At 48.0% G+C, this 25,334-nt stretch overlaps 1 protein-coding gene across 2 annotated transcripts in view; it reads left to right on the top strand.

Moving 5' to 3' along the window:
* IGFBP2 (insulin like growth factor binding protein 2) overlaps nucleotides 1-23,062 on the top strand; it is a 58,407-nt gene extending 35,345 nt beyond the window's left edge. For both annotated transcript variants that reach the window (XM_066323003.1, XM_066323004.1), the window contains exons 2-4: nucleotides 18,048-18,271; nucleotides 19,617-19,757; nucleotides 21,544-23,062. In XM_066323003.1, coding sequence (XP_066179100.1) covers nucleotides 18,048-18,271; nucleotides 19,617-19,757; nucleotides 21,544-21,711 — 533 coding nt within the window. In that variant the 3' untranslated portion in view covers nucleotides 21,712-23,062. The remainder of the gene's footprint in view (nucleotides 1-18,047; nucleotides 18,272-19,616; nucleotides 19,758-21,543) is intronic.
* Nucleotides 23,063-25,334: the final 2,272 nt, after the last annotated feature.

The following is a 25,334-nucleotide window of genomic DNA, read 5'->3' as shown; positions in this document are numbered from 1 at the left end:
TCTGATAAATGATGTGGATGGTTGAGAGGGTTAGGAGTGGGATAAAGCTGAGCAGAAGAGAGTGCTGGGAGGGGCAGTGAAAGACCAGGCTGAAGACATTGATGAATGGGACTTTTACTAGTGAAACCTGCCAGTGGACAGTTAAGACCTGTGTGTGTTAATTGATCCCAGGTTGAGGGGGGATTTCCATCCAGTTTTGAAGAAAGCACACAGGCTCACCCTGTAACCACAGACAAGTGTCCCATGGGGAGGGAAGTGTTAACCCCCTGGAAAGCAGCTGGCAAGCCCTCAGCAGCAGTCATGAGCCTGCAAAATGGATGTAGGCAGGCACAGGTGCAGGGAAGAGCTCCAGGGGAGTGGGAGCTTGTGCCACAGAGAGGACTTGGCTGCTCTGTAGAGTTACAGGAGGCAAACAAAGACGGGGAGGGGAAAGAGCACTGTGAGTGAGAAAATAGTGTTGTCACGAGGACGTCACACCATAACTCAGCCCTAATAATACCCTGTCTAGAAAATACGGCATCTCCTGCTGGCTGGAGCACAGTCTTTCTAGGATGACCTCTCCAGGTGATGCCTCAGGGACAGGGCAGATAGTTTTCTGCTCCCAGGCAGGCTGCTGTGATGTGGCTGATGGCAAGTCTCGTGTCCAGTGGTTCAGGAGACCCTTGCACTAATCATCCCAGGGAGGATTTTTTTCCTTAAACGAGTAATTTTCTAAAATGTTTTAGTTCTTCTCATGAGCCCAGCAGGTTTTGTCAACACACAGGACATAGTGCTGCCCCTGCCATGCTAACGCTCTTTCAGCTTGGCAGAGGGCAGGTTTTGTCATGGGAGGGTGGTTGTTAAAGATCAGTGTGACCAAATGAAACCAAATTCAAAATAAAATTGTGCTCAAAAGAGTTTGGGGTTTAATTCACAGTACAGTTGGATTGAGGCTAAAGCAGTATTCCTGTTTCACAGAAAGTTTTACTGTACGGAATTTTCAAAGGAAATGGTTTTGTTGTAGTTGTTAACACTGGTTTTTAGGTGTGGGTCCCTGGTCTGCCTGTTTTTTAGATTGACTTTATTTTAAATTGTAGAGAACCAAATGGCATGACATTCTCTGACCTAAAGCAAGTTTCCATCTATTTATTTATTTACTGAGATTTTATTGCTCAGCATTTCAGAGTAGCAGAAGTGTCCTATGTGTATGTTTTCTTTAGGCCCTAGGGTTTACTCTGCAGCCAAGCCAAACTACTCCAGCTTTGGGGGGAGCTGAAATGAGGAAATCTGTACTTTGTGACCTTAAACTTTAAATGAAAGGGGATTTGGGAAATAAGTGAGTATTTGCAACAGGTGAGCGGGGGAAAGCTTTAAAACAAAGCCCTTATACAATGCCAATGACTAGATAAAGTGGTAAAGTTGGCAACAGCGATAGAGAATTGGTTGCACAAGAGGAGATATCAGGTGTGTTGTCTGAGGCCAACAGTCCTGACAGAAACAGGGAAAAGGACAGCTGGCAGCTCTGATACTTTAATTGCAAATGAAACAAAAGCTGGTAGGGGAGAAACTGAGAAGTGTCACATGCCTTTAAGACCTCCAAAAGGCTCTTCTCCAGCTTACAGTGGGCCTTTCTAGACTGATTTATTCCTGTGACTCAGTGAGGGTTAGATTTTAAGCATTTGCCTCTCTCCACTTCCAAGCTCCCCCAGCATGGCCATGCTGCCTTTGGGGCAAAGGAGCAAGATGCACTTCAGACTATTTATGGCTCGTTCTACAGTTTCATTCTGGGAACATCATGGGGAGGCTGATGGCTGTTTTGATGCCAAATATTCATCAGCCTTCTGCCATTTTCCAAGTTAATTTGTCTGGATGACTTCTCTGATGACTTCTCACATTTTCCACCAGCTGATGCTCTAAGAGTTTTTTCTTTTGTCTATCTCTGGGGGTGTTTCTTTGTATGGGTGCTTCTCCATTTTCTGTCCAATTTAAGGATTCAGGCTGACCTTGTCAATTGTGGCAACTGATCGAGGCCATTTCTGTAAGGAATCATCATCTGGAGACCTCCATCCACTGCACTAGGTGTGATCCAAGCACTGCCCTTTTCTTTGGTGGAGGTTCTTGGTTTAGGGATCATTCCACATGGTGTCAGGTCATCTCTTAGGGCATCCATCTCTGATGCTCCCAGGTTAATTTTTCACAACTTTACAGCCAGGACAGTGTCCCATTCTCAAGCCTGCTTCCTTGTCTAGTTCAGACCACAGATTTTTGCTGTGTGAATGGCTGTTTTGACTAGAACACTACAAAAAACATTTGGTCTTGACTTTAAAATCACTCATAATATACTATCACCACCCTTTGTAAACTGTACCAGTGGCTAATTATTTGGATTATCCATGTTTATCTAATTCAGTAGTTTTCATCTCAGTAAAACCTTCATATTTATAAGAGTTGTTAATTCCTTTTTGTCTTCCTAGACTTAACTATAGGTGTAGTCAAATTTTCCCTGGTTGCCATTTTCCTTTCTAGTATTTGATCTGACCAATCTGTCCTACTTTCTTCTGTGGTGCTCCATTATATATTTTAGGAACAAGAAAGATGCTTGTGTGGAATTAATCTCCACAAGTTTTATTCACTTTTGCTTTTCATTATTGATAAGCAGTTTCCATTCTCCTCTTCTCTTACACCTCCCTAAATAATAAATATCCTTGTTGCTCCATCAGTTTAAATAGTATTCTGCAGACCTCAGAAGAGGCAAAGTCCTGTCCCACTGATTTCTTGTCTTCCCATTCTGCTGTGGGGGTACTGGGAGCAGAGATGATACAGCTTTGCAGAGAAGTACCCACATACTGCAGAGGCTGAGTGTATTTTGCTCCTTTGGAGCTCACTGGGAATGGAAGACTTTCCTAATTGCCTTTCAAAGAGGAGATGACATAGCAGCTGGTGATATTAGACATGGAGAGAGTGTGGAAGTGCCCTGAAACTGGACATGCCCATTCTACCTTCTCTGGTCCTGTAACAAATTCTGTCTTTGAATGCAGAAGTTGCATTACCCTTCCTGTGAGGTGTTAAATGCCACCAGTAACTCTTCCCTGTTGACTACGAACCCTTCCCTCCAGCACTGCCTGTTTGCTGCTCCTCCAGGCATGCTTTCTAAGTGATGTAGGAGGGAGTAGTAGTGAAATGCGTTGTTAACTCAGCTCTTGTAGTGTTAGGGATATCTCTGTTCTGGAGGAACTTGATGATGAAGAGATCTGTGGCTGAGTAGGGATCAGCCAAATGAAGCTGGTAAAAATGAGATCAGCCTAAGGCTTTTTTTACCCTGGTATTCTTCCTACTGGTATTCAGTAGGAAGACTCAAATGTAAATATGATGATTGCAAGCACATGTGGCTGTGGCTGTCCGTCTTGAGACCTGTTCAGTGAAAACTGGATTTATCTGTTTGCCAAGAGCAACATGCTTTTCCCTTTAACCCTCAGGAAGCCTTTCAGCTTTAGTCTGGCTGACACCATCATGGTTTATTTAGCAAGGCAAAGCATGGTGAGGCTGAGGGAGTGGTGTGAGAGGCCACAGCTGGACTTTGTGAGACACAGGAATGGGGCAAGGGAGAAAACAATTAGGAAATAGCAAGTGTTCTGGTGCAGAGTTTTAGAGTGGGAACTTGTAATGTTCAGTGGTAAATAGCTGGTTAATCAATGCCAGATTGTCTCTTGGAAGTCGTCTTAATTACTTTAGCCTGTGCCAGACACTGATATCCTTGAAACCTGAAAAATCCCATGAGAAGGTGCTTTTATTGGTCCTCAGCCAACATGTTTCACTGTGTGACAAGAGAGTGCTGATGGGCTGGGGCCATCAGGGCAGCACTTGGGATGGCACTGGAGGGGTCTCTGTGTCAGGGCACCCTGTGTAGCTGGTCAGGAGCTTGCAGTGAGTTCCTTGCTCTAGGGTGGTGTCCCAGCTCTCCACTTAGGCAGCAGCAAGAACTGCTGCTGCTGTTTTCCATGTGCTTTGGCTTTGTTCCTGTGCCCTTAGCTCATGCCAAAGCCTTCTGTAGTTGCGAAAAGGCTGGGCATTTTTATTTCTTTTTAAAGAAGAGGTGTCCTGGCTCCCAGCCCCTCACCGGGGCTGTGGTTGATTTTGGAGGCATGCGTGGCACACAGCAGGTGCACTTAGCATTCTGAAGGTCACTCCTTGGCTAAGGGGTCTTCAAAACCTGTCTCAATGGGGTATAAAGGCCAGCACTGTGGTGTTTGGGTCTTTTTGCTGACTTACTCCTGTGGGCTGAGGGGAAAGCTATGAAGCAGGAACAAGATGATCACTATTTTTCAGTTTCATTTGGCATTCCATGAAAAGATCAAGCAGGGCACAGAACGGAACTATGAAGGTAGCTCCTGTAAGAAGTTAGAAAAGGCCTTGATATATAAATGGCACCTAAAGGAAGTATAGAAATTCCCAGATGTATGGCTGGCTAAGAAATGTGATAATCCATTTGCAGCCTCTGGCTTGGAAAGTCCCTATGTCATTGGTTTCCAGAAGCAGAGGAGATGATCAGTCATTACAGCCCTCCTGATATCAGCTGCTGGTCACAGAGGAGCAGCTCATTCCCTGACTGCTCCCTGTTTCCCTGGGAAGCAATGCTGCAGAAGTCATCTGCTGTCCCCCTTGGTTGAAGGGGGAGGTCAGTGTGGGTTGTACAGCAGTACCTAAATTCTCTGCCTTCCTTTTGAGGATAACTTGATCTGGTGTTCCCACAGGTAAAATCCTGCTGGGTTCAACTATAAAGCCTAAAGAGGGATTTTTTTCATAGGAAAGGTGTCTCTGCTTTGTGCATACGAGGTTTAGAGACTGTAATTTGCTCAGGGCATCCCTCCCAAGGAATTCAGAAGTTTGTCTTGTTAAAGACAGGTGAAACAAGAGTGACTGAGTAATTATCAAATGCACAGGAATATCCATTGCCAGTTTGGGATAGGAAGTGCAGAGTAAATTACATTTTGACTCTCTTTCACTTCACTCTTCAGATATTTCTTTTTCTGGGTTTGAAGTCTTGTTGGACTGGGACAGGAAGGACCAGGGAAGCTCATTTGGCTGCTGCTAGTACGCCTTGCTTTTTGCTCGCTTCAAGGGTGGCTTTTGTGTTTAGACAATGGAGAAAAGATACCAGGCAGCAGGGATAAAGGATGGCTGGACTCAGCACTGCAGCATGAAATCAAACTCGAACACAGCATTGGGAGAGCTGACACTGCTTTAAATATCTTATTCTCATAGGAGGGGTTCAGTAGGACATTGATGCCTGCTTCCACTGGAAGAGTTGAAATCCACAGAGTTCGCAAGGTGTGACACTGGCTGAAGACGATTCTCTTGTACATGGCAGGCAGGAGAACAAGGAACTGAGGGCAGGGGGTGCTTGGGAGATGGCTGGTGGGGGTGGGGAGCATACCTGGTGGGCATGAAAAGCAAGTGGTGGTGTAACTGAAGAGCTTCCTTCTGTGTGCATGAAACAGCGGGATTGCTGCGTCACAGCCATGACGTGTGGTGATGTCATGAAGCATCACTTCAGCCACTTACCCTGAAGCTGCCATAGTCCTGATTTCAGCAGGTTATCCTGCTTTTAGCAGATATAGAGCTCCTGGGTCACTTGTGTGGGTTACAGTCTGTGTTAGTATTAAGCAGCATAATGTATTTGTGTGCATTTGGCACTTCATGACAGTCAGGTCACCAGCTGAGCAGTCTCAGCCTCAGTCTGCAGTGAGTGAAATACTGTCTGGGATGGTGAACATCCCATATCATGGCCTGAAAGCTGTGGAAGGATGACAGGCATGGGCTCCTGTGAGGATGCCACAGGCCAGTGAAGGTGCCCAAACTCTTTGCCCCAGGAGGCACCAATCCTGTTCTCCCAGTGGCTGCAAAGTACTTGGTGTGTCTTAGTGGGAAAACAGCCAACCTTACAGCCAATGCTGCTCCATGTTCCCAGCTGCTGTGTGCCTGGCTTCTGGTTTCACAGGGAAACAGACATATAGGAGCTGGCAAAGGGCATTTCAGGTAACCTCTCCTCAGTCTGTGGGCATGAAGGACCCTTGTACTTTCTGGAAGGGATTCAAGCTCTGCATGCATCAAATGCAGGCTTCCTGAGCTGGGCTTTTCTGTTGTTCAGGCCACCTGGAAGGATGTGCCAGAGGAGTCTCACAGTGTGATTGTTTGTGAGCGGTAGCTGGCACCAGCACAGCCGGCACTGGGTGGTTGGAGGGGGACATGGGGGCTGTGTTTTGATTCTGCTTTTCCTGTTTGTTGTAACTTGGCAGAGGCAAAGTTTCAGAGACAGCAGGGGCAGCAAGATCCTTTTTCTTTTCTTTCTTCCTGACACGTACTACACCACCTTCTGCCACTAATTCTGATTTTTTTCCTGGGGAAACAGCATGGGAAGAGAGAATTGGTGGGGTTGAAGTCTGCAGCTTTGAAGCACATAAACCAGAATATTTAGCATGGAGTTTATTGTCTAGAGAGGAGACTTTCCTAAAAGCAGCCCCAGAGGTTGTGAGCAGCTGTCACAGTGAATTTTGTTCCTGCTTCAGGTGGGATTTCAGTGGGAAAAAAAATTTAAAAGGAAGAATGAAAAAAGAAGCAAACATCAACCACACAAAGCCTTCTCCCCAAGACCTGTTCAGAAAATGGAGATAAAGCAGCAATAAAGTCAAGTGCTCAATTAAGCCAGATGTATGTGCTTTAAAACACTAACAGATGTGGCAACAGTGGCTTTAATGAAGAGGAGCTTTATGGACCAAGTGTGGTGGAGATTGGTGTGGGGTGCCCGTTGCTTCTTGATGGGGAATAGTGCAGCAGTGCTTTTGTTCTGGGGCCTGATGAAAGGGATTTGTAGCTGCTAGGGGCTATTGTTCCCCATGTGTTCTTGACTCTTGCCCCCTTGTCTCTGGGATGGCTGTGGTTACAGTGCTTTCCAGTTGTGGTGGTCTGTCTGAGAGTGGTGCAAGTTACAGCACTCCAGGGCAATCTACCTACTGGCAGCCTCCCACCTTAGGGCTCCTGGGATGGTTTAGTGTCCCCCTTGATGAGCTCCTTCCCCAGACCCTATGCCTGGGGAGTTACATGCCCTTAAATGACTGCTTTAAAAATTTGCATTTTGCTTTGAAAATTTGGGGGTTCCAAAATACCATAGACAGAGGCCAGGTCAAAGCTGTTGCATGCTGTACAACATGAGCAGAGTACAGCGTAGCCGTACTTGGTGCAGAGCAGCTGTCTGGGCTGACCCACGCCAGGTGTATACCATGTTCAAGGTTGGTTTGGAGGAGGACGTAAACATCTGTATGCCACAAGCCAGTTTATGCTATTTGGGGTGAACTCTATGGGAAGGCCAGTCCTTCTTGAAGCCAGGGGGATTCCCTGCATTTTTTGCTGAAGTTCAATGTTTCCCTATTTGGGTTGTTTACAGAGGCAAGGGTGATTTTCTCTAACTTGGGGGCCATCCCAACCAGTGTGTCATCAGATCCCACTTTTCAAGGGCTCTTTGCCACATGCCTGGATCTCTTCCAAGGCTATAAGTAGTATCTGGCTGAGAAAGGGGTGCTGTATAGATCAGGTGTAAAGCAAACACACTAGGGCCCTTGGTGGTGAAGTGTGCTGGCTGGCTGTACACAAATTGCTTTCTGGAGCTGTTTAAATGGCAAGCTGATTGATGTGCATCTCAGCTTCCATTCCAGTGGTTCAGTTGGGTTATCAGGTTTATCTCCATCACTGTGTTCTGCGGTTGTCTGTTTCTTAAGCTTTGCAATGCCTCCATCCTCCTTGGGAATGCAGCTACTGATGTTCCCCTGTCTTTTCTTCTTTCATCTGCCACAGTTTTATGACTCTCTCTTCCTGTCTTTTGCTCAGCAGGAGTCTGCAAACTCCTGAATTTTGAATTTGGGCAACTTCATGGGTGGCCCAAAATAGAGAGTAATTTTCAAACAAAATGAGATCCAGCCCTTTTTTCTATAAAGGCAAGAGACCAAAGCAACAACATCAGAGTGAAGCAGCAGGCTGCCTGGCACTGCTTCCCTCACACCTGTGGGGAGGAAACTTCCCCTTCTGAAGGCCAAGCGGCATGGATGTGGCTCTGCTGTAGGCTCTGGAGGTTGGAAGTCACTCAGGGACCATAAAGGTACCTTGCATGACTTGCATGTGCATGGCCCTTATATGCCACACAGTTATTACAGATCAAATTGCTGCCTTCTGGTAGTGTCCATGAGTTGGAACGTTTCATTGTGTTTGTGCATGTGCCAGTCAGCGGTGGGATGAATCTGCAAAGTCTTAATTTTGTCAAAGCTCCCAGTTATTTCAGTAGCAGCGTTGTATCAGTGCAGACTTTATCCTTAGAGAGTGTCAGTTGCTTTGTTTCAGTAAATGCACATACTAAGATAAATAGTAAACGTGCATAACAAATACACATGTAAGACCTGGTTCAGTCCCTTCTCACAGAGTACTTGAACACAAGGGTTCAAATTCAGCTCTGCCTCTAGCTGGGAGAAAGGTAAAACAAAGGTTAAAGAAATTGAGCAAAATGACTGCAAAACTGAGTGAAATACTGCCCCAAGAACAGATGACCAAAGCGTTTTGACATAACCTGAAACAATTGTGGTGTTGCGTAGGTTTGATGCCGGATGAGAGAAAAAAAAACACAGTCTGGGAACAGCTCAACATGTGGCTTAAATATGGGCTCTAGTAACTAAGTAATAGCCCTCATGAGGAGGGAAGACAATGACTGTGAGTGCTGGGGGCAGGTGGGAGATGCTCATGGGCAAAAAAGGCTCAACTAAATTGCAGCAGCTACTACCTATGGTTCAGTGCTCTGGTTTTATTTGGAGGCACCTGTGCTTTGTGCCTGGGGAATGCAGGTTTCTGAGGAAAAAGCAAACAGAGTTGGCTTTAAGGGCTGGTGCGTGGCTCAGGGGCTGTGTGGGGACAGTGGATCCAGCAGACTTTAAGGTGACACTGAAGGTATTGGCTGTTGGGCTCTGGCAGAGTTTCTGAGAAGGTAGGAAGAAATTGCTGTAATAATAGTGTGTTTTGAAAAACGCAGACTTCGAGGAAATGTGCAATGATATTTGGGTGGGTGGTGAGGGGAGCTCTGGCCTGAGCTGCCGTCTGGAAAATTGACTTTGGAAAAGTGAGATGTTATTTAAAAACTAGTAATACAAATGACTGAAGTTCATTCCACTGGTATGCATAATAACTGGAGAAGCTAATGTGGCCAAGAAGGGAGTGGAGCAATACCAGAGATGATAGGTGAGAGATGGCTCTCACTGGCGGGATGAAACACCTTTTTGCATTTTAAATGTTTTTTTGCTTTATTTGTGGGTTTTTTGTTTGGGAGGGGGAGGTTTATTCCTAGTTTTGAGGCTTTTCTGCCTTTCTTGAGGGTGCAAGGTCAGACTTCTGGCTGTGCTGCACACAGCCTTCCCTACCAGCCATTGATCCTGAAGGGAGTTGTGAACACGCACCAAATGGTTACTCATAAATGAGTGAATTACAGCTGGGCTTCCAGAACCAGAGGACATCTTTTTGGTGAGTTTTTGTCTATCCATGAGGAGCCGGAACGGCAGAGGGCATTGTCAGAGACTATCTCCCTTAGCTTCCTCTATGATGGAACCCACAAAATTTCCCTCAGTCACCTCTCCTTGAAGCAAGATGTCCTGCTATATTTGGCTAAAGCACCCTAACCAAGAGACACGGACAGATGTGAGTATTTCCTCTAGTAGTCCATCTCTTGTTTGTGCAGATTTAAACTGATCTTTGGCAGTCTTTCTCCAGCTAGCATGGTGTTTGCTTGCTGCTGCCTGGACCTTTAAGGGTAATAATTCAAAAATAAGAGAATAGTCCAAAAAGGTCCTGTATGCTGTCACTTTTCCCCAAAATGTGTGAGGGAAGCAAAAACATTGAGTGTGATTTTGAAGAGTTTCTTTTTTGTGATGGTGTGTCCATCAGATCATAAGTCCTTCATCAGTCCTTTCTCGCAGGCTGCTGAGCATCATACCTGGGAATCAGCCTTGTTGAGATTCACAGCTCCTGTCAATCTGGCAGCATCTGGCTCTCCTGCAGGAACGCGGTCCAGCAGCATAATGCCAAACAGAGATCATCTAAATAGTAATGAACATGCAGCCATCCTCATGGAGGCTGTGGTAAGGAAAACTCTTCTGTGCTTGCATACTCTGGCCTGTGAGATGCAAAAGCCCTGACAGATTTGGACTCGGGGTTAGAGGTGAGCCCATGTTTCCGTTGTGGAAATATAGGTAATTCAAACACAGCAGTCAAACCTGTAGGAATTTAATAAGGTGGTTTTGTGGTTCGCTTTTATTCTGGAAATTCATGGAACGAAGGATTTAGGCACTGATCTTATACTGGGAGTTGGTTCGGGTTTTTTGGGGTGCCTGAAGACCACACATATGCATGTGAGTGAGTGGAGAAGGAGAGCAGAGACTTGGCCTGGTAGGATTAATGGCTTGTTTCATTCAGGCAGAAGCCCCTAATAACTAAGCAGTAACTACTCTGGGGATTTTACAGACAGGGTCAATGTCAAATCGGGAAGCTGCAGTGCAATTAATTTAAGCTGGGCAGTGTTTTCAAGTTAATTCATTTGGTTCTGCTGGGAAGGTTGGAGCTTTGCAGAGGGCTAATTGTAGAACTGTGTTGAAAAGGCTGAGATACGGTTCACTAACAAGGGGGAATGCTTTTATGGTGGCAGGGAGCTCGGAGAGCCTCACTCAGCAAAACCTTCCAAACGTGTTAAAGGTCTTTCCCCTGAGCATGCTGCCTTCACACATGTTGAGGTTAAGTACACGCACAATACCACTGTCATCAGCCATGAGATGAGACCCTCTGGCTCCTCAGCCTCAGCTTTTAGGTACGTGCAGAGTGTCTCTGCTGTAGGAGCGCACTGGGATGTACAGCAGCTCCGTGCTTGGGGGAAGTGGTGAAGGAAAAGCAGGATTGTAAGTGGAAGCTTGGTAAATGAAGGGACTTGAAGCATTCTCCTGCATTTTTGACGGTCCTGAAGAGCATTCTCACCATTCTTGGCACACAGTGAACAGCTGGTGTGGGTGAGAGCAGGGTGTCACAAACAATATGTACAGGCTCACTGCTGGCAGGAGGAAGGCTTGGAGCAGACCTTCCCCAGCAATGGTTTGTGCTTTGCTGGGTCTGCACAGAGGGGACTGGTAATGTGCTACATGGCCGCTCAGTCAAATCATTTGGAAAGAAAGCTAACAAAACAAACCCTGCTATTTGGTCTCTCCTCAGCCTGGTTGCACATTTCCATGAAATGGTGGAAACTTACTATTTTTGCGAATTGTGTTCCTGTTCGAGATGCAGTTGGCATTTGCTGACGTGTTTGTAGATATATTGGGAGGTGGAGGGGGAGGAGAGCTAATAGGGAGACAGGCAGTCATGCAAACGTACGCACATGCAGAAGCACAGAGGCAGGCTGTGTAATTGCACAAGTCTTGTATCCTCGGGAAACCAGTCTACAAACACGGTTAAAAAAAAAGAAGAAAAGACTGAAGTAAAGCCCGGGGGAAGGGACATCTCAATCCCTCTTCTATCCTCATCTGACATCAGCTTCATGTCAGTATTGCTTCTCACTTGGTGCTGGAAGGCTTTGTGTGCAGAGGTGTGCTGCAGGGCACTGTGCAGTGGTAAGAGGTTTTGCTCTGGCTCTGGCCCTAGGTGGATGGAGGAGGGAAAGTTGAGCTCTCCAGCCACCAGGAATAGGCAGAGAAAAGAGAGCAAAGCAGGCTGCTGAAAGCTGTGCTGCCCGGAGTCAGTGTCCCTGGCACTTTGGAGGAGCATAAAGCATTTCCTGTAGGATGCCTGAGTCAAAGGAAAGCACTGGGTGCCCCTTGGATCACCCCTCGGTGCCAGCTGCTCAGGGTAGGGAGAGGAGCTTGCTAAGCAACCCCTGGCCGGAACATGCCGTTCCCTCCCCACTCCTGCCTTCCCTGCTAGTAGAGATGGGCTGAAAAGATCTCATGGCAAAAAAAAGAAAGGGTGTTTGCATAGCCCTAGGGCTTTTGGCCCCAGGCAATCTGAGAGTGCTTTGTGGACAGCTTATCACAGAAGTCTTGGAGACCAATGCAGGAATTCTCTGGCTATGGTGTGAAATTCCTCACTGATACTGAGCAAGTTGGTGTGATGAAATAACCCTGGGAGTGCAGGCAGGCAGAGAGTCCCGGCGAGCTCTTCAGCAGGTGGAGGGATGCTCTGAAGTGATCAGTGTCCCATGGTAGCCTGTGTTTCTGAGAGACTGGGATGACTTCAGCGCAGTCCTCTGAAAAGCTGGATGGCACAGACACCTCTGGACTTGTAAGTCCGTTGCAACCAAATCAACAGCTTAAACATGACATGTTGCCTGTGCAGAACTGGATGAGTCTAAGCAGAACAGGCTGCTGGCTGAAGAGAGGGGACAGGAAGCAATATGGGGGTGTCCCTGTACTTCATGCACAGCTTTTCCCTCTTTAAGTCTGTGAATGACTGTTAAACCCAGTCTAGATGAAAGAGCTTTGGTTTCTGAACTGCCAGTGGCCGGGAGAGCAGAGGAAGAATTGCTCTGTAACTGTCTTCTCTTCTGCCCCTCCCCAAGCATCCATGGCTGTCCTCGGTGAAAGATGCTGTTCCAGGGCAGGTGATGGTTCTTCACTGATGTGTGCCCTTCTCCCATTGCCCCCTCTCCTACACAGCCCATTGCTTATGCTCTCTCCGTGGCATTTCCAGATGCACTTTTGTGCAAAGTGACGAGTGAAACTTGAGTGGGAGCTTTGGTTTCATCTGCCTCTGGACAGCTACATCCAGACTGGCTTGATGATGCTTGGGGCCAGTCTGTATACCACATTTTCCCCTCTGCTGCTAGCTGAGTGTGGATGGATGCTGTGCCACGACTTGATGCTTTACAGATTGGCAGTACTAATCAGCAAACCCTGGGTTCTTTTTGGGGGTAGAGTGTGGGCCAAGGGTCCTGGTGTAGGGGGGGTGGGTTTTGTCCTTGGCAGTTCCTGCTGTGAGGAAATTGCAGTGCCAGTATAATCTTTGTCGGCAAAGTTTTTCTGAGGTTTCTGAATTCCAGGTCAAAACCACACACACCAAAACTGTTGCACCTTTGCCCAGGGCTCTTCTAGAAGTACTTCGCAGACTGATAAGGCAGAGATCACCGGGGCTGTGGTTGGGGTTTGTCTGCTCCTTCCCTACCTTCCTACAAGTAATTATTCTGCTGGGGGTGTTGTGCATATGAAAGAGCAGGCTTAAAGGCTCTGTCTGCTCTCTGGCTGCACAGGACAAGCACTGGCTTCCTGGCAGCCTGGGACAGGCAGCTCTGCTCCTTAAAATAAAAAGTCCCAAGCAGTCAGGCTTTTAAATTATCCTGAAATGGTAGAACTTGCAGATACAAAAAGCTACAAGAGTTGGAGGCAAAAAATCCCCCAAACCTAGATAAGATAGATGATACTGCTCAGGGTGAAAAATCTCTTAATGGATGCTTCATTCCTGCAACAACCCTAAATGTGCTCACTCCTGTTTATGATGCGGTGCCAGGCCAGGATTTGGGCTTCTGCATTTGCCCATATATTCCCTGCATAGCTTTGGGCAGCACTCTCAAATATTTCTGTGCCTTTTTTTGTTTTATTTTGTTTTTCTTTAACCATGTGCAATTCCGGATGAACACCTTTCTGTCTTCTGGGTAATTAATGAACTGCAAAGCCCTCAGACACCTTCAGAAGGAAAGTGCTGGCCAGTAGAAGCTGTGATTGCTGCAGGAGGCAAATGTAAGCCCCATCCAGCCCAGGGTACAGCCAGGACCCCAAGTTATTAGTGGGGTTTCAGGCACAGCATTAAAGGCCAGCCTGTGGGCCTGGGACCTTAATCAGCATTTAAACACCTCAGGCAGATAAGCAAATGCACGTAATACCCTCTGGGCAAGCTGTTGATGAAGGAAAGCAAGTGCAGAGAGAGCAGGAGCAGCATTGGCAATGGTGGCTGCAGTCCTTGGCATGGTGTGTGCTCCCCGTGATAGAGCCTGGCCCTCCCATGCTAAGTGAGTGCTACTGGCTCCATCCCGTTCTGCAGCCCAGATACGCTTCAGGGCTCTTCAAAGGGATAAAAATATATTTTTAACCTGAGGCAGCTGCCTTTTTTGGTGTGGTACATTTTTTCTTGTAGCTCTGGAAGTGACAAGTTGTTTTTCAGCCCCTCTGTTTCTCAGCTGTCTCGGCAGAGGTGCCTAGAGGTCTCAAACCAGATTCCCGAAAATTTGAGCACTGGAAACTGGTAGTCACTTTTGAAAATGTTGGCGAGACGGTGCAGCTCACAGATGTTAACTGATGGCCATTTGAACAGGCTTTTTCTCCAGCCAAGTCCTCGCCCCATTGAAGGGAATGGGAATTTTCCTTGAAAAAGGCCGTAAAGAAATCGTTTTCTTGGCAAGTAGAGAGGTGTTTCATGGACTCTACATCAGCATTCAGGAGAACTTCAGCTATCTGCTTAGATTCCTGCCACACTCGTCCCACCCTGCACAAAACTCTCTTCGTTTTGATCCAAAATAACACAGGAAGTGTTTTCCACATGCCATAAGAAAGAACTGTACAATAATTGTTTTGGTGTTTGGCACCACTCCCTTACACATATTTAGTGTGAATTGAAATTGGTCAGTAAAAAGGTGTTGGCCAGGATGACAGACAGATTACAGCTCTGTGTCTTGAGGCTATTACATACCTGCCCATCCCATGCTACTAGGGATGGTAGGTGGCTTCATTAGTTCATGGGTCGTAATAAACAAGCATGACTTTCAGCTTTAGGGCAGCATTAAAAAGCATTATCTGGCTCTAAGGGGGGTTGTCTGGCTTGTGGCATGATCTGTGCTGTCCTGACCTGAGTCTTCATCTCTCCACTCTTCTTGTTGCTTTCCAGCCCTTTTCCTCTTTCAGATGTGATCCATCACACCTGGTGCTCAGCCTTCTCCTGTGCATGCACCTTGTCCTGAAAGAAACACTGATGCTCTGCACATGGAGATAACCTCTTCTGTCTCATCTTCCTTCCCCTGTGATGAAGTCACCCCTGGAAGCTCCAAGTCAGGATAGCTTCTCCTAAGCGCAACACCAGATTTGGGAGAGGGAAAAGCTGCAATGGGCCTCTGCCACCAGCCCCAGGTGGAACAGTCCAGCTTGGCAGCAGGGTCAAAGGCATGGCTCACCATGGCTGACTTGGCCTTAGAGAGGAGAGCTTACAGTCAATAGCAGCTAGACCTTCCTGGCTGCTGAGCCAGTCTTGCTCCTGTGATGGTGCCTGGGGAGCCAAGACCAATCTCTCCTGTCCCTGGGTGTGTTCATGCACATTGGCTTGCACACTCCACTCCCATCGGTGGTTTTCTTTGGACTGATATTTGTTAGCATTGGAAAGTGAGAAAAATGAGCAAAAATATTATCAGAAGCAGGTTTTGTGAATGAATCAGCCGACAAGAGGCTTACCAGCTCGCCTGCATTTACTAGCACAGTGCTTATTTGGGCAGATGTCTATATATTTTAGTTGGAGGCAGGAAGGAGTGAGAATGGATGGGGGAAGACATCACTTCCAGTTTGCTGCTTTTCTGTCAGTTTGTACTGTCTTTTTCTGAATGAAGCAGGGGACTGTGGTGTGTCTGAGAAGCTGCCCTGCTGCTGCCCTTGTTCTGCTGTTGTTGGCAACTTGGGGGGCACCAAGGAGAGGAGCACAAAAGAGGTCAGAAGGCTAAAACTCTTCTAAGCAGCTTGTTGAGGATCAGGGCCTGGCCAGCCTTGCCCATCTCTTCATGGTGCTTTTTTATTTGATCCTCTCTAAAGGCAGCCTCATGGCCTTCTCTCTTCTCACTATGTGTTTCTAATTAATGGGGAGACTGGCGTATAAACAGAGTATTCCTGCTCAAAATGTTGCTTGTCTGACTCCTAGGATGATGGCCAGATGGCAATCACCAGACAGCAGCCTAGACTTTGAGCTCGCCCATCTGGCTATCAAACCTGGTCTCAGTTCTCATCTGGAACCAGAACTGAGGAAAGTAATGGACTTTGCCAGATTGGTTTTGCCCCATGTTTGCTTTTCAGTTGCTACCTAAGCAGCTAAAAACCTGCAGACCAAGTGCATTTAGTATTTCTGGAAATTGTGAACAAGTTCAAAAAGATACTGGACAAATCCACTGAGGGATGGGTCTTTTGATGGCTTTTGAATCCTGTGCGTCAGATGCAGTTTTCAGCTGTGAAAGTGCTTTTACTGCTGGTGTGCAGCACAGACTGGGAATGGTCCTTCTGCTCCCAAGCAGCTGCTGAGGGTTTCTAATGAATGACAGGCTGGGCTGGGTGGCTCCTTGATCCAGCCCACCTGGGCCATCTTGGTATCAGGCAGCTCCATGGTTTTCTGAATAAGTTCAGACAAAACTTTTCTCATAGTTTCTCCTTGTGAGCTCCGGGTTGTAATACCTGAAGAGAGCTTAGAAAGCTGTGGCAGAAATAAAACACTTTCTATTATGATTTTTCACTGTCTCATGACAGTAGGGCTATCCCCTGACAAAACATCATCATGCAGATTCTGAAAAAAGGAACTGTTAATGTCTGTAAATGCTCTGTGTACTTGGTCCTCTGAAAAGCTGGAGAGATCCATAAATTAAGCACTGTTATGTGAGCCATAGCATGATGCTTGCCCTGCATCATGCACAGTTTGATATGATTTCTTTACCTCTAGATGAATGCCTGAGTTCCATAATGCTGGAAAGCTGAAATTGGAGGTGCCAGAGAGAGTTCTGATGCTGGGAAATTGGGTGCTACAGTTCTTCCTTGGCAATACTGAAAGACACTTCCTGTTTGTCATTACCACCAAAACAGCCTGGTCTGTCCCCTGGTGTGGTATCTATGGAGCTGCTGAAGAGGTCTTATACAGAGAGATACAGAGCCATACAAAGCCTGGCCTGGGTTATTGCACTGGGAGGTGATGTGCATGTGTGGGTTGAATCCTGACTTGGGCTAGAAGGGACCTGTGGAGGTCTTGCTTGAAGTCCCAGCTTAATTCAGTGTCATCTTCAATATTATATTCAGCTATAGTGTTAGATATGCCTGCTCAGCCAGATCAGAGCAGGCAGCAGGGAGTGATCAGCTGTCACCTCTGAGGCGTTTTGGAGCAAACAGGAGGAATTGAAATCTGTCCTCATTGCCACTGCAAAGTCCAAGGAGACTGGTGTCTGCAGCATTGTGACCATCAGGTCCTGCTGTGGCAAGGTTTGCTCTCACAAATTATTGTTGAATTGGGAAAATGCATAAAGCACAGAGCAGAGGAAATGGAAAAAGTCCAGAAATCCCCAGATTTCTGCTAACTAAATTTTGAAATGGCTGAACTAGCTGGGGTCTTGTGGCTTTCAGCAGTGGCAGAGTTGTGACTGTTCTGCTGTCAGCAGAAGTGGCCAAATGCAGAAGTAGGTAGAAGCTAAATGAGTAACACAGTCTATGACAAACAAGGGGAAAGATGGTATGGCAAGGATGATGATCGCTGAAATGGCAGGATCTCCAACGGATGTTAGGGTGGCCACATGGCCACAGAACAGAGGTGAGGTATTTTTGAAAGCAGACTTGAGAATTTATTTTAGCACATGAATATTGAGAAAATATTCCTGGAGATACTCTTAGGGATGATAGATGGACTTAAGGTATTGTCACTAATCACTCTGGTTTTAAGTGTTGGAACTGAAGTACACTTGGCATCTCTAATCCAACTGGACTTCTGATGGGAAAATTGCATTCTTGGGAAGTAATTTAGAAGGTCACAGAAAATCCAGGAAGAACTTCTCCAGCAGTGATTTCCCCTGCTCTCTAAACTGTCTTTTAGAGTGGTAATAACTCTAGAATGAAAGGATCTATTCTCACCTTCCAGATGAAAGGGCTAATGCAATTTAAAATTTTTGCATGCAGAGATTTTATGGCTTGGTAAGCAGCCATGTCTGAAAATGATCCAGGGTAGGATGAACACGTGAGGCAGCGCCTGACTGAGCTGGACGCTTTCCTTGTCTGCCCCGTCTCCTGCAGATAATGGTGATGACCGGTCTGAGAGCATTCTTGCTGAGAACCACGTGGATGGCACCGTGGGGATCCTGAGTGGAGCTGGAGGGAGGAAGCCCATGAAGACGGGCATGAAGGAGCTGGCAGTGATGAGGGAGAAGGTGAACGAGCAGCAGCGGCAGATGGGCAAAGTCAGCAAGGCCCATCACAACCACGAGGACTCCAAAAAGTCACGGCTGTCGACGGGCAGGGTGAGAGGGCAGGGCTGTGGGGAGCTAAGGGGGGCAGCTGTGGGCTCAGTGGGAAATGCTGAATGCAAAGCCTAAGTGGCATCTGCAATAAACTGCCTTAAAAACAGAAAAAATAAATTGAAAGAAAAAAAGCAGGGTGAAGAAAAAGAGGAAAAGCAAACGTTTTTGGCCTGATGCTGGGGCTGAACACGCTGTGTGATGAACTTTATGCTGATCAAGAGGCATTATTTTCATTGCACCTTCACCTCCTGAAGCAGGGCTTCTACTGGCTCAACACCCACCTCTGCAGGGGTGCAGGCATGCCATTTGCCCATGGACTGACTTTCTCAGACCCTTTCTCCCTAAGCAGGCGTGGCCCAAGGGGATTTGAGGGGCCTGCTGCAGGGCAGCCTCAGGCCACAAGCCCCGATGATGACCTGTGTGACTGTTCTGTAGAAGGAAGAGTGCTCTAAGACCTCCCTGTCTCCTTGCCTGTCTCCATTATCCAGTTCTTGGCTGTGGCTTCCCTCTAGTGGGAAGCTTGCTCAAGGCAATTAGATGGGATGTGGATGGAGATGGAAACCCAATAAAGGGTCCACAATATACATCCCTGTAAACATATAGAGTATTAATATCTGGGGAGCACATGGACAGAAAGGAGCTTTAAGAGTCCTCATGCCCTCCAAGGACTAAGCAAAACAGATGTTCAAAATAAAATGCAGGCACCATCAATTTTGAGAGTTCACACACTACTGTGGCTACTTTGCAAAAAAAACCCAAAAAAACCTCACCCACTGCAAAAGCAGAGAGGTGTGGACTCAGTTTGGCTCACATCAGGCATATTTCAACCACACTGCTTTGGCTGGAAGCCCTGTCTGGGAGCAAGAAGGATGCCTTCAGACGCTGGTTTTGAGTACCCCCATTCCCAGGTCTTCCTCTCCACTCCCATGGAGCACTCTCACATGCTTTTGAGTTGCACTTCTGGACCAAAACTTCATCACAGGTGTGTGCTCTGGGCTATGCTTATGGAAACCCTCCTGGTCTGTCCGGTCTAGCCCTGCTTCATGTCACTTGTCACCACCAGTGGGAGCCATGGTAGCCTCTCTGAGGTATCTCCTGTATCCAGGACTTGGGACCTGGTATTATATTGGCTCTTGGCCGCGTCAGGTTCATGGGAGACATGCATGTCTATGCAGAACTCTGGTTTTGGGTGCCTGGAGGTAAAGTCTGCAGCAGGACCCAGTGGTAAATGTCTGTCTTTAGGCATGCATGTGTTCATCCCTACTGGTGTTCCCATTGTCCACAGTGTTGATGCTGAATGGTACCATTGTCCTGATATTTTTTCTGCTTTCTGGGCTATTTTCAGACCCCTTGTCAGCAGGAGCTGGATCAGGTCCTGGAACGCATATCCACCATGCGGCTGCCAGATGAGCGAGGGCCCCTGGAGCACCTGTACTCCCTTCACATCCCCAACTGTGACAAGCATGGCTTGTACAATCTCAAACAGGTACGTGGGGAGAGTGGGAGCTCTGGGGCTATCTATGCTTCCAGCAGCAGCCCTTGGCTCACTGTGTGTCCCCACCATGTGCAGACACAGAACATGCATAGTTCAAGGCTGGGCTGATACTCTGTGCATGATGTGAGGTGTGGGATAAATAGCAAATGCTGCATGTGGCATGGACAGGTTTAGTTACACCTAGGTGCATCTGCAGCCACAGGTTTGCAAGTGGAGATGAAATCCACATCCACACATGGCTGTGGACAGTCCAGAGGTGGAGAATCAGTTTAGTTCTCCTTCCCCACAAGAGCTGCTTTTATATCTAGGTGTATTTTCTTGAACTTTGAGCCAGGTCTTGTCCTGTCTGGGCCCTGCTGCAGGAGAAAAGCAGAGGCACTGAATACTGACCAGTCTTGCAGACAAAGCAGAAGGCTTTGGGAGTCAGGAAGGTTTCTGCTGCACTTAACTGCTTTTTCTCCACAAGTGGAGGCTGATCCCACAGCTCCAGGAGGGCTCCGTCCAGGCAGGTTGGGAGTTGGGGTGCAGCATGCTTCTGAAGGTATTTACAGGACCCAGAAGAACTCAGAAGACTTGTGTCTGAATTATGACTTCCTGGCTTCATCCATGCAAAACCACCAGGTGTCAGTGGCTGAGGAGTGGGGAAAAAACTTCCAGGACAAACAGCAGAACAACAGCTGGTGCAGGGTTGACTGGAGTCACCTGTGAATAGTACCTGGGTATGAGGTTCCCTTATAGCTGAGCCTTTGGAGGGGACACATGCTGTTTTCATGGCTAGGCCTTTTACTCAGGGCTACTTCAACTCCTTGATCAGAAGCATTAAATTAAAAAAAAAAATAAATAGGATGATATGAGAGAATCTCCCTCTGTCCATTCTCCTGTCTTTGTCTCACTTGGACCCTCACCCATTCACCCCTGAAGAGCCCCCAGCATGAGCACACTTGGAAGGGCTGGATGGAGCAGAGCTGGGAAATTGCCTGTAGGATGAGCCACGTCTGGGGAATGATCCCGGACACTGCAGTGATGCTTTGTGTGCTACACAGATAAAAACAGTGTCTGCTGCTTCTTGTGCCTGGGAAACAATTCAGCCTGCTCTGGCCTGCTTGCCATAACCTCTGCATCTCCCACCACATCTTGTTCAGAAATGTATCTGCTGGGGCCAGAGGGATGAACATCAGGTTCAAAGTGCCTGCAGCACTGCAGGGCAGGAGGAGGACAATAACTGTTAGACCAAGAAACTTTTCTCTAACAAGACTGGGAGGACAGAGTCCAGGTCCAGATGCACCATGGTCCCCATCTCTGTTCTGGGATGAGTGAATCTCTGGTCTGGCTGTAGGAATCTTGATCTCATATTTGTTTAGCCTAATCTGCCGGTGAGAAGAATTTTAGAGCTCCTCTGTCAGTCTATCTCATTTCTCTTTCCCAAGGGAATCTTTCTCTCTTTGGATGCTTTCATCCACAGTTGGCAAAAGGTGATGCATTGCAGGGACACTTGTCCACCTGGTTCATTAAAATTGGCTTCTTGGTCCCTGGCACAGCCCCTGGGGAACAAGGTTGGGCCCTCACCTTGGACTGCTGGAGTAACACTGCTGGTGCAGCGTAGGCCCTGGGGGGTTTGAGTACAGCATCCCATGGATTTTGTGTGAATCTAAAGTAGTGCCAGGTCACCAGAGAAACATCAGCTCTGCTAGTGCTGGGGCTTTGGGCTGGATGACCTGGGAAGTGGTTTGTTTTGTCCTTCTCTTGACTGACACCTGTCCTTTCCCTCTCCATGCAGTGCAAGATGTCAGTGAACGGGCAGCGTGGCGAGTGCTGGTGCGTGGATCCCATTCACGGGAAGGTGATCCAGGGTGCACCCACCATCCGTGGGGACCCCGAGTGCCACCTCTTCTATACAGCCCACGAGCAGGAGGACCGGGGAGCACATGCCCTGCGGAGCCAGTAGACAGATGTGATCTTGCTGGCTGGAGGTGGCTCACTGTGGTCCCAGTGCTGGATTTTACATGGGTTTCAGCGTGTCTCTTTAGGCTCTGGAAGAGACTGGGTGCTGCCCTCCTTCCTCAGCTGCCTGGTTCCTGGGGAGGGGAGGGATAATGGGAGGGGAAGGCGGTGGGGGATTTACAAGGAGAAGGGACTGCTTTCTTAGTCTTTCACCCAACATAAACCAGAGAACTGGTCTTCTTTGCTCCTCGCCCTGCAGCCCTGCCCTCCCTGCTGCTTTGCGGCATCTTTCTGCACCCTCCAGCACAGAGTGCCATGTGCTCCCTGACCCCTCCCAGGGGACAAAACCCCTTGCTATGAGTGGGAGAGGGTAAAAAACTGAAAGAGCCCAGCCTTTCCCCCTTTTTCTCTCTTCCCCAAGACCAAAGACTGTAAATACTGTCACCTGCCTCTTGTGTCCTGCCAGTCAGTCTCTTGTGCCCCAGCCCAGCCATCAGTCCTGGCATGGAATGTGGTGTGGGAGGGAGGGAAGGAAGAAAGACCCTGGATTCCCAGCTGGAATGTAACACCACAGTTGGGATGTGTTCCCCAAGGAAGCAGTGGTGCGGGAAAGGGCTAAAGATGAGACAGCTGCCACCTTGCCCCCTAAAAATGCTCTTGGGTGCTTCTTTTGCTTGTGCTGGGGCACAACCAACTCCATAGACATCCAGCTTCAGCCACTGGTCTGGGAGCATGGAGCCTTTGGGTGATGGCAAAGCTAAATGCTGTTTTTTCCAAGGGATTTGGAGGGCTTTTGCACAGTATTTCGTAGGGTCAGTTTATGCTGAGGGAGCTAAAATGAACTTGCTGAGGCTGGGTGGAAGGATGCGTGTGTAGATTTAGGATAACAAGCCAGGGAATGTCTCTCTTTCTCTCATTCATTTTTTCTTTATTTCTAGATAGGAAAAAACAAAACATCTAAAACCTGCGTTCCCAAGCAGCTGCCCTTGTCCCTCCATTTTTGCTTGGGACTGAAGTGAGCATCTGTTATTCAGCACATAACTTCTTTTTTAAAGTAAATTACAGTATATATCTTGCTTTGTAAAGGCCCACACACACAGACACAGACACATACATACACACACACACACACACACACACACACTCTGCCCACATACACATTTGTATAGATGAAATCCAAGTGATTCCAGGTGCTCTGAGAGGTTTTGTGCTGGACATGCTGAGGAGAGATGTCTGCTGTTAATTCACCTGTTGATTTCTTTCTGTACAGAACACACTGATGCTGAGAATAAATAACTTCCCCATTGCCTAAGCAAGGAGGTTTTATTATTTTCTTCCTTTTTTATTTTTTTTAATATGGATGTCCTTATTAGGGCAATTGCAAAAACCCTCTCCTTAGTGTAAACGTCTCGGGTTTTTACATGGTTTGTTGTTTCTTGTCCCCCTTCTTGAATCCACATTTCAGATGTGAATGGGACAGGTGGGCTCAGTAAATTAGGGCCCTCATGCCTTTGCAGAGGTTTGGACATGGCAGTGGAGGAGACAGGGGAAGGATCCCCTTTGGGAAGTCAGGGATGGGCATATGTGGATGTGTATGAATGGGAGCACATGAAAGAAGAAAACACACCTCCATGCAAAACCAAGTAACTGTAAAAATGATGCTGTTTTCTGTTAACATCTGAGGGTGTTCTGCTTTTTCATATAAAACTTGCACATGCTGGCTCTCATCTGCAGTTTGTACTTTGTTTTGTTTAGGAATAGGGAAGTTTTCTTATGTTTGCCTTCTTCCCTTTTAAGAAAGTTGAGCTACATAAAGTTGGAATAAATTAAATAGGATGCCAAAAACCTGTTGTCTTTCCCCTCCACAGTGCTTGCCGGATGTTTCTTTGCCTGATGCATCACATGCAGATTTGTCCCTGTTCATCCTTTGTCCATGGCTGACAGGCAGTAATGGGAGCTGAGCTTTTTGTTGTTACTCACCCTGGTTGTGTGAGGAGGGAGGAACTGGTGTCACTCCTCCTTTGCCTGGCTATATTCCTGCTATACACATATTCCTTGTGAATCTGCTGGAGTACGGCAGGGAGGTACAGGCTCTGTGTGTGACCAGAGTTTGGCTGAGCTGCTCCACTCCTGGGTCTGTGGACAGAGGTCCTGGACCTTCTCCCAAGGTGAGAAGTGCTGCCAAAGGGAGTGTGACAGCAGAGCTTAGTGTTTAGCATCACAGAGAGGCAAATAATAATAAAAATTAAAAACCCCAACTCTACATTCAATTAAATTGCAGCATTGAAGGAGAGGCTCTTTGTTGGCCCCAGCACCCTGCATCCAGGTGGCTGTAGTATCCCTTTGGACTCCCCAAAGCCGGGGAAGCCACTGGGCTTCTTCCCTTTCTGTTTTCTTCTACCCCCTGCCACGAGTTTCAGACTGACACATGTTGAGGGGCTTTCCAGTGGTGAGGAGCACCAGGAAACTATGGGGACAGGAGGCAGTGGGTGCATGGGGCTGCAGGAGAGGGGAAAGATGACAGGCACGATGGAGGGGTGGGATGTAAGATGAAGAACATGGGAAAAGGAGTCCTCTGTGCCTGTGGGGTGAGCTGGAAGTGGCTCAGGTGATGCCATGGGGGGAATGCTGAGTAGCAGGGTGGGGCACAAGGGTGCTCCAAGCCAGGTGCTGCCCAAAGAGGGCTGGAGGTGACAGAGATGGCCAAGCCCAGAGCCCAGCAGTGCCTGGGGCCACCCTCTTCTTCAAAGGCTGGTAGGGAACAAACACGAGCTGGGACACCTTCACAAGACCAGGCTGCTCCAGCCCTGTGCAACCTGGCCTTGAACACTCCCACGGCTGGGGTATCCATCCACAACTTCCCTGGGCAACCTGCTCCAATCATCCTCACAACGAAGAATTTCTTCTTAGTATTTTCAGTATAAAACCCCTTGCAATAGCATAATGTAAACAATGATATTTAATGTAAAGAACGTTACTAGTGTAAAAATGCATGACCGTATCTGTGTGCAGCTGTAGCTACTTACACACATGTCTACGGCTCCAGCTGCCCTTAGGGATGTGATTTATCGGCCCGTAGCCGAAGGCAGCAGTAACTTTTTGGACGGAAGGCCCAGTTTCAGGGCCGCCAGCAGCGGCACCGCGGCCCTGCCCTCCCTGAGGGTGACCGGGCAGGGCGTGGCGCCCCCTGGTGGCGGCTCCTGGTGCCTGTGCTGCCCCAGGGCTGGGCCCTGTGGGGGAACGGGGTGTCCGTCAGGGTGTCGGGGACAGGGTGGCTGTGCCAGCTCCACGTGCTGCCAGATGGCTGCGGGATGCATTGTTAGCACAGCCCTGGGGACCCGCGGTCTTCCTCAGTGCAGAGGCAAAGGGGATGATTTCGCCTCCCGCCCCGCTCTGCGCGCACGGGGCGATGGCGGCCGGTGAGTGGAGGGGAAGAGGGGCACAGGAGCAGGGAGATCGGGCCGGGGAGCGGGACAGTGAAGGGTGATGGCCGCCCGGGTGGTGGGGCAGGGTCAGAGCCAGCACCGGGGAGGGCAGAGGGATGAGCCGCCAAGAGGTACCACAGAGTGAGGAGCACGGCGTGGCGGGGCCGAGCAGCTCCAGGGCTGTTCCTGCCACTGGGACATT

The sequence above is a fragment of the Sylvia atricapilla genome, chromosome 7 (genome assembly GCF_009819655.1).
Source record: "Sylvia atricapilla isolate bSylAtr1 chromosome 7, bSylAtr1.pri, whole genome shotgun sequence".
NCBI classification, from domain to species: domain Eukaryota; kingdom Metazoa; phylum Chordata; class Aves; order Passeriformes; family Sylviidae; genus Sylvia; species Sylvia atricapilla.
Note: the sequence above shows the minus strand (reverse complement) of the source record. Positions and strands in the feature narration are given on the sequence as shown.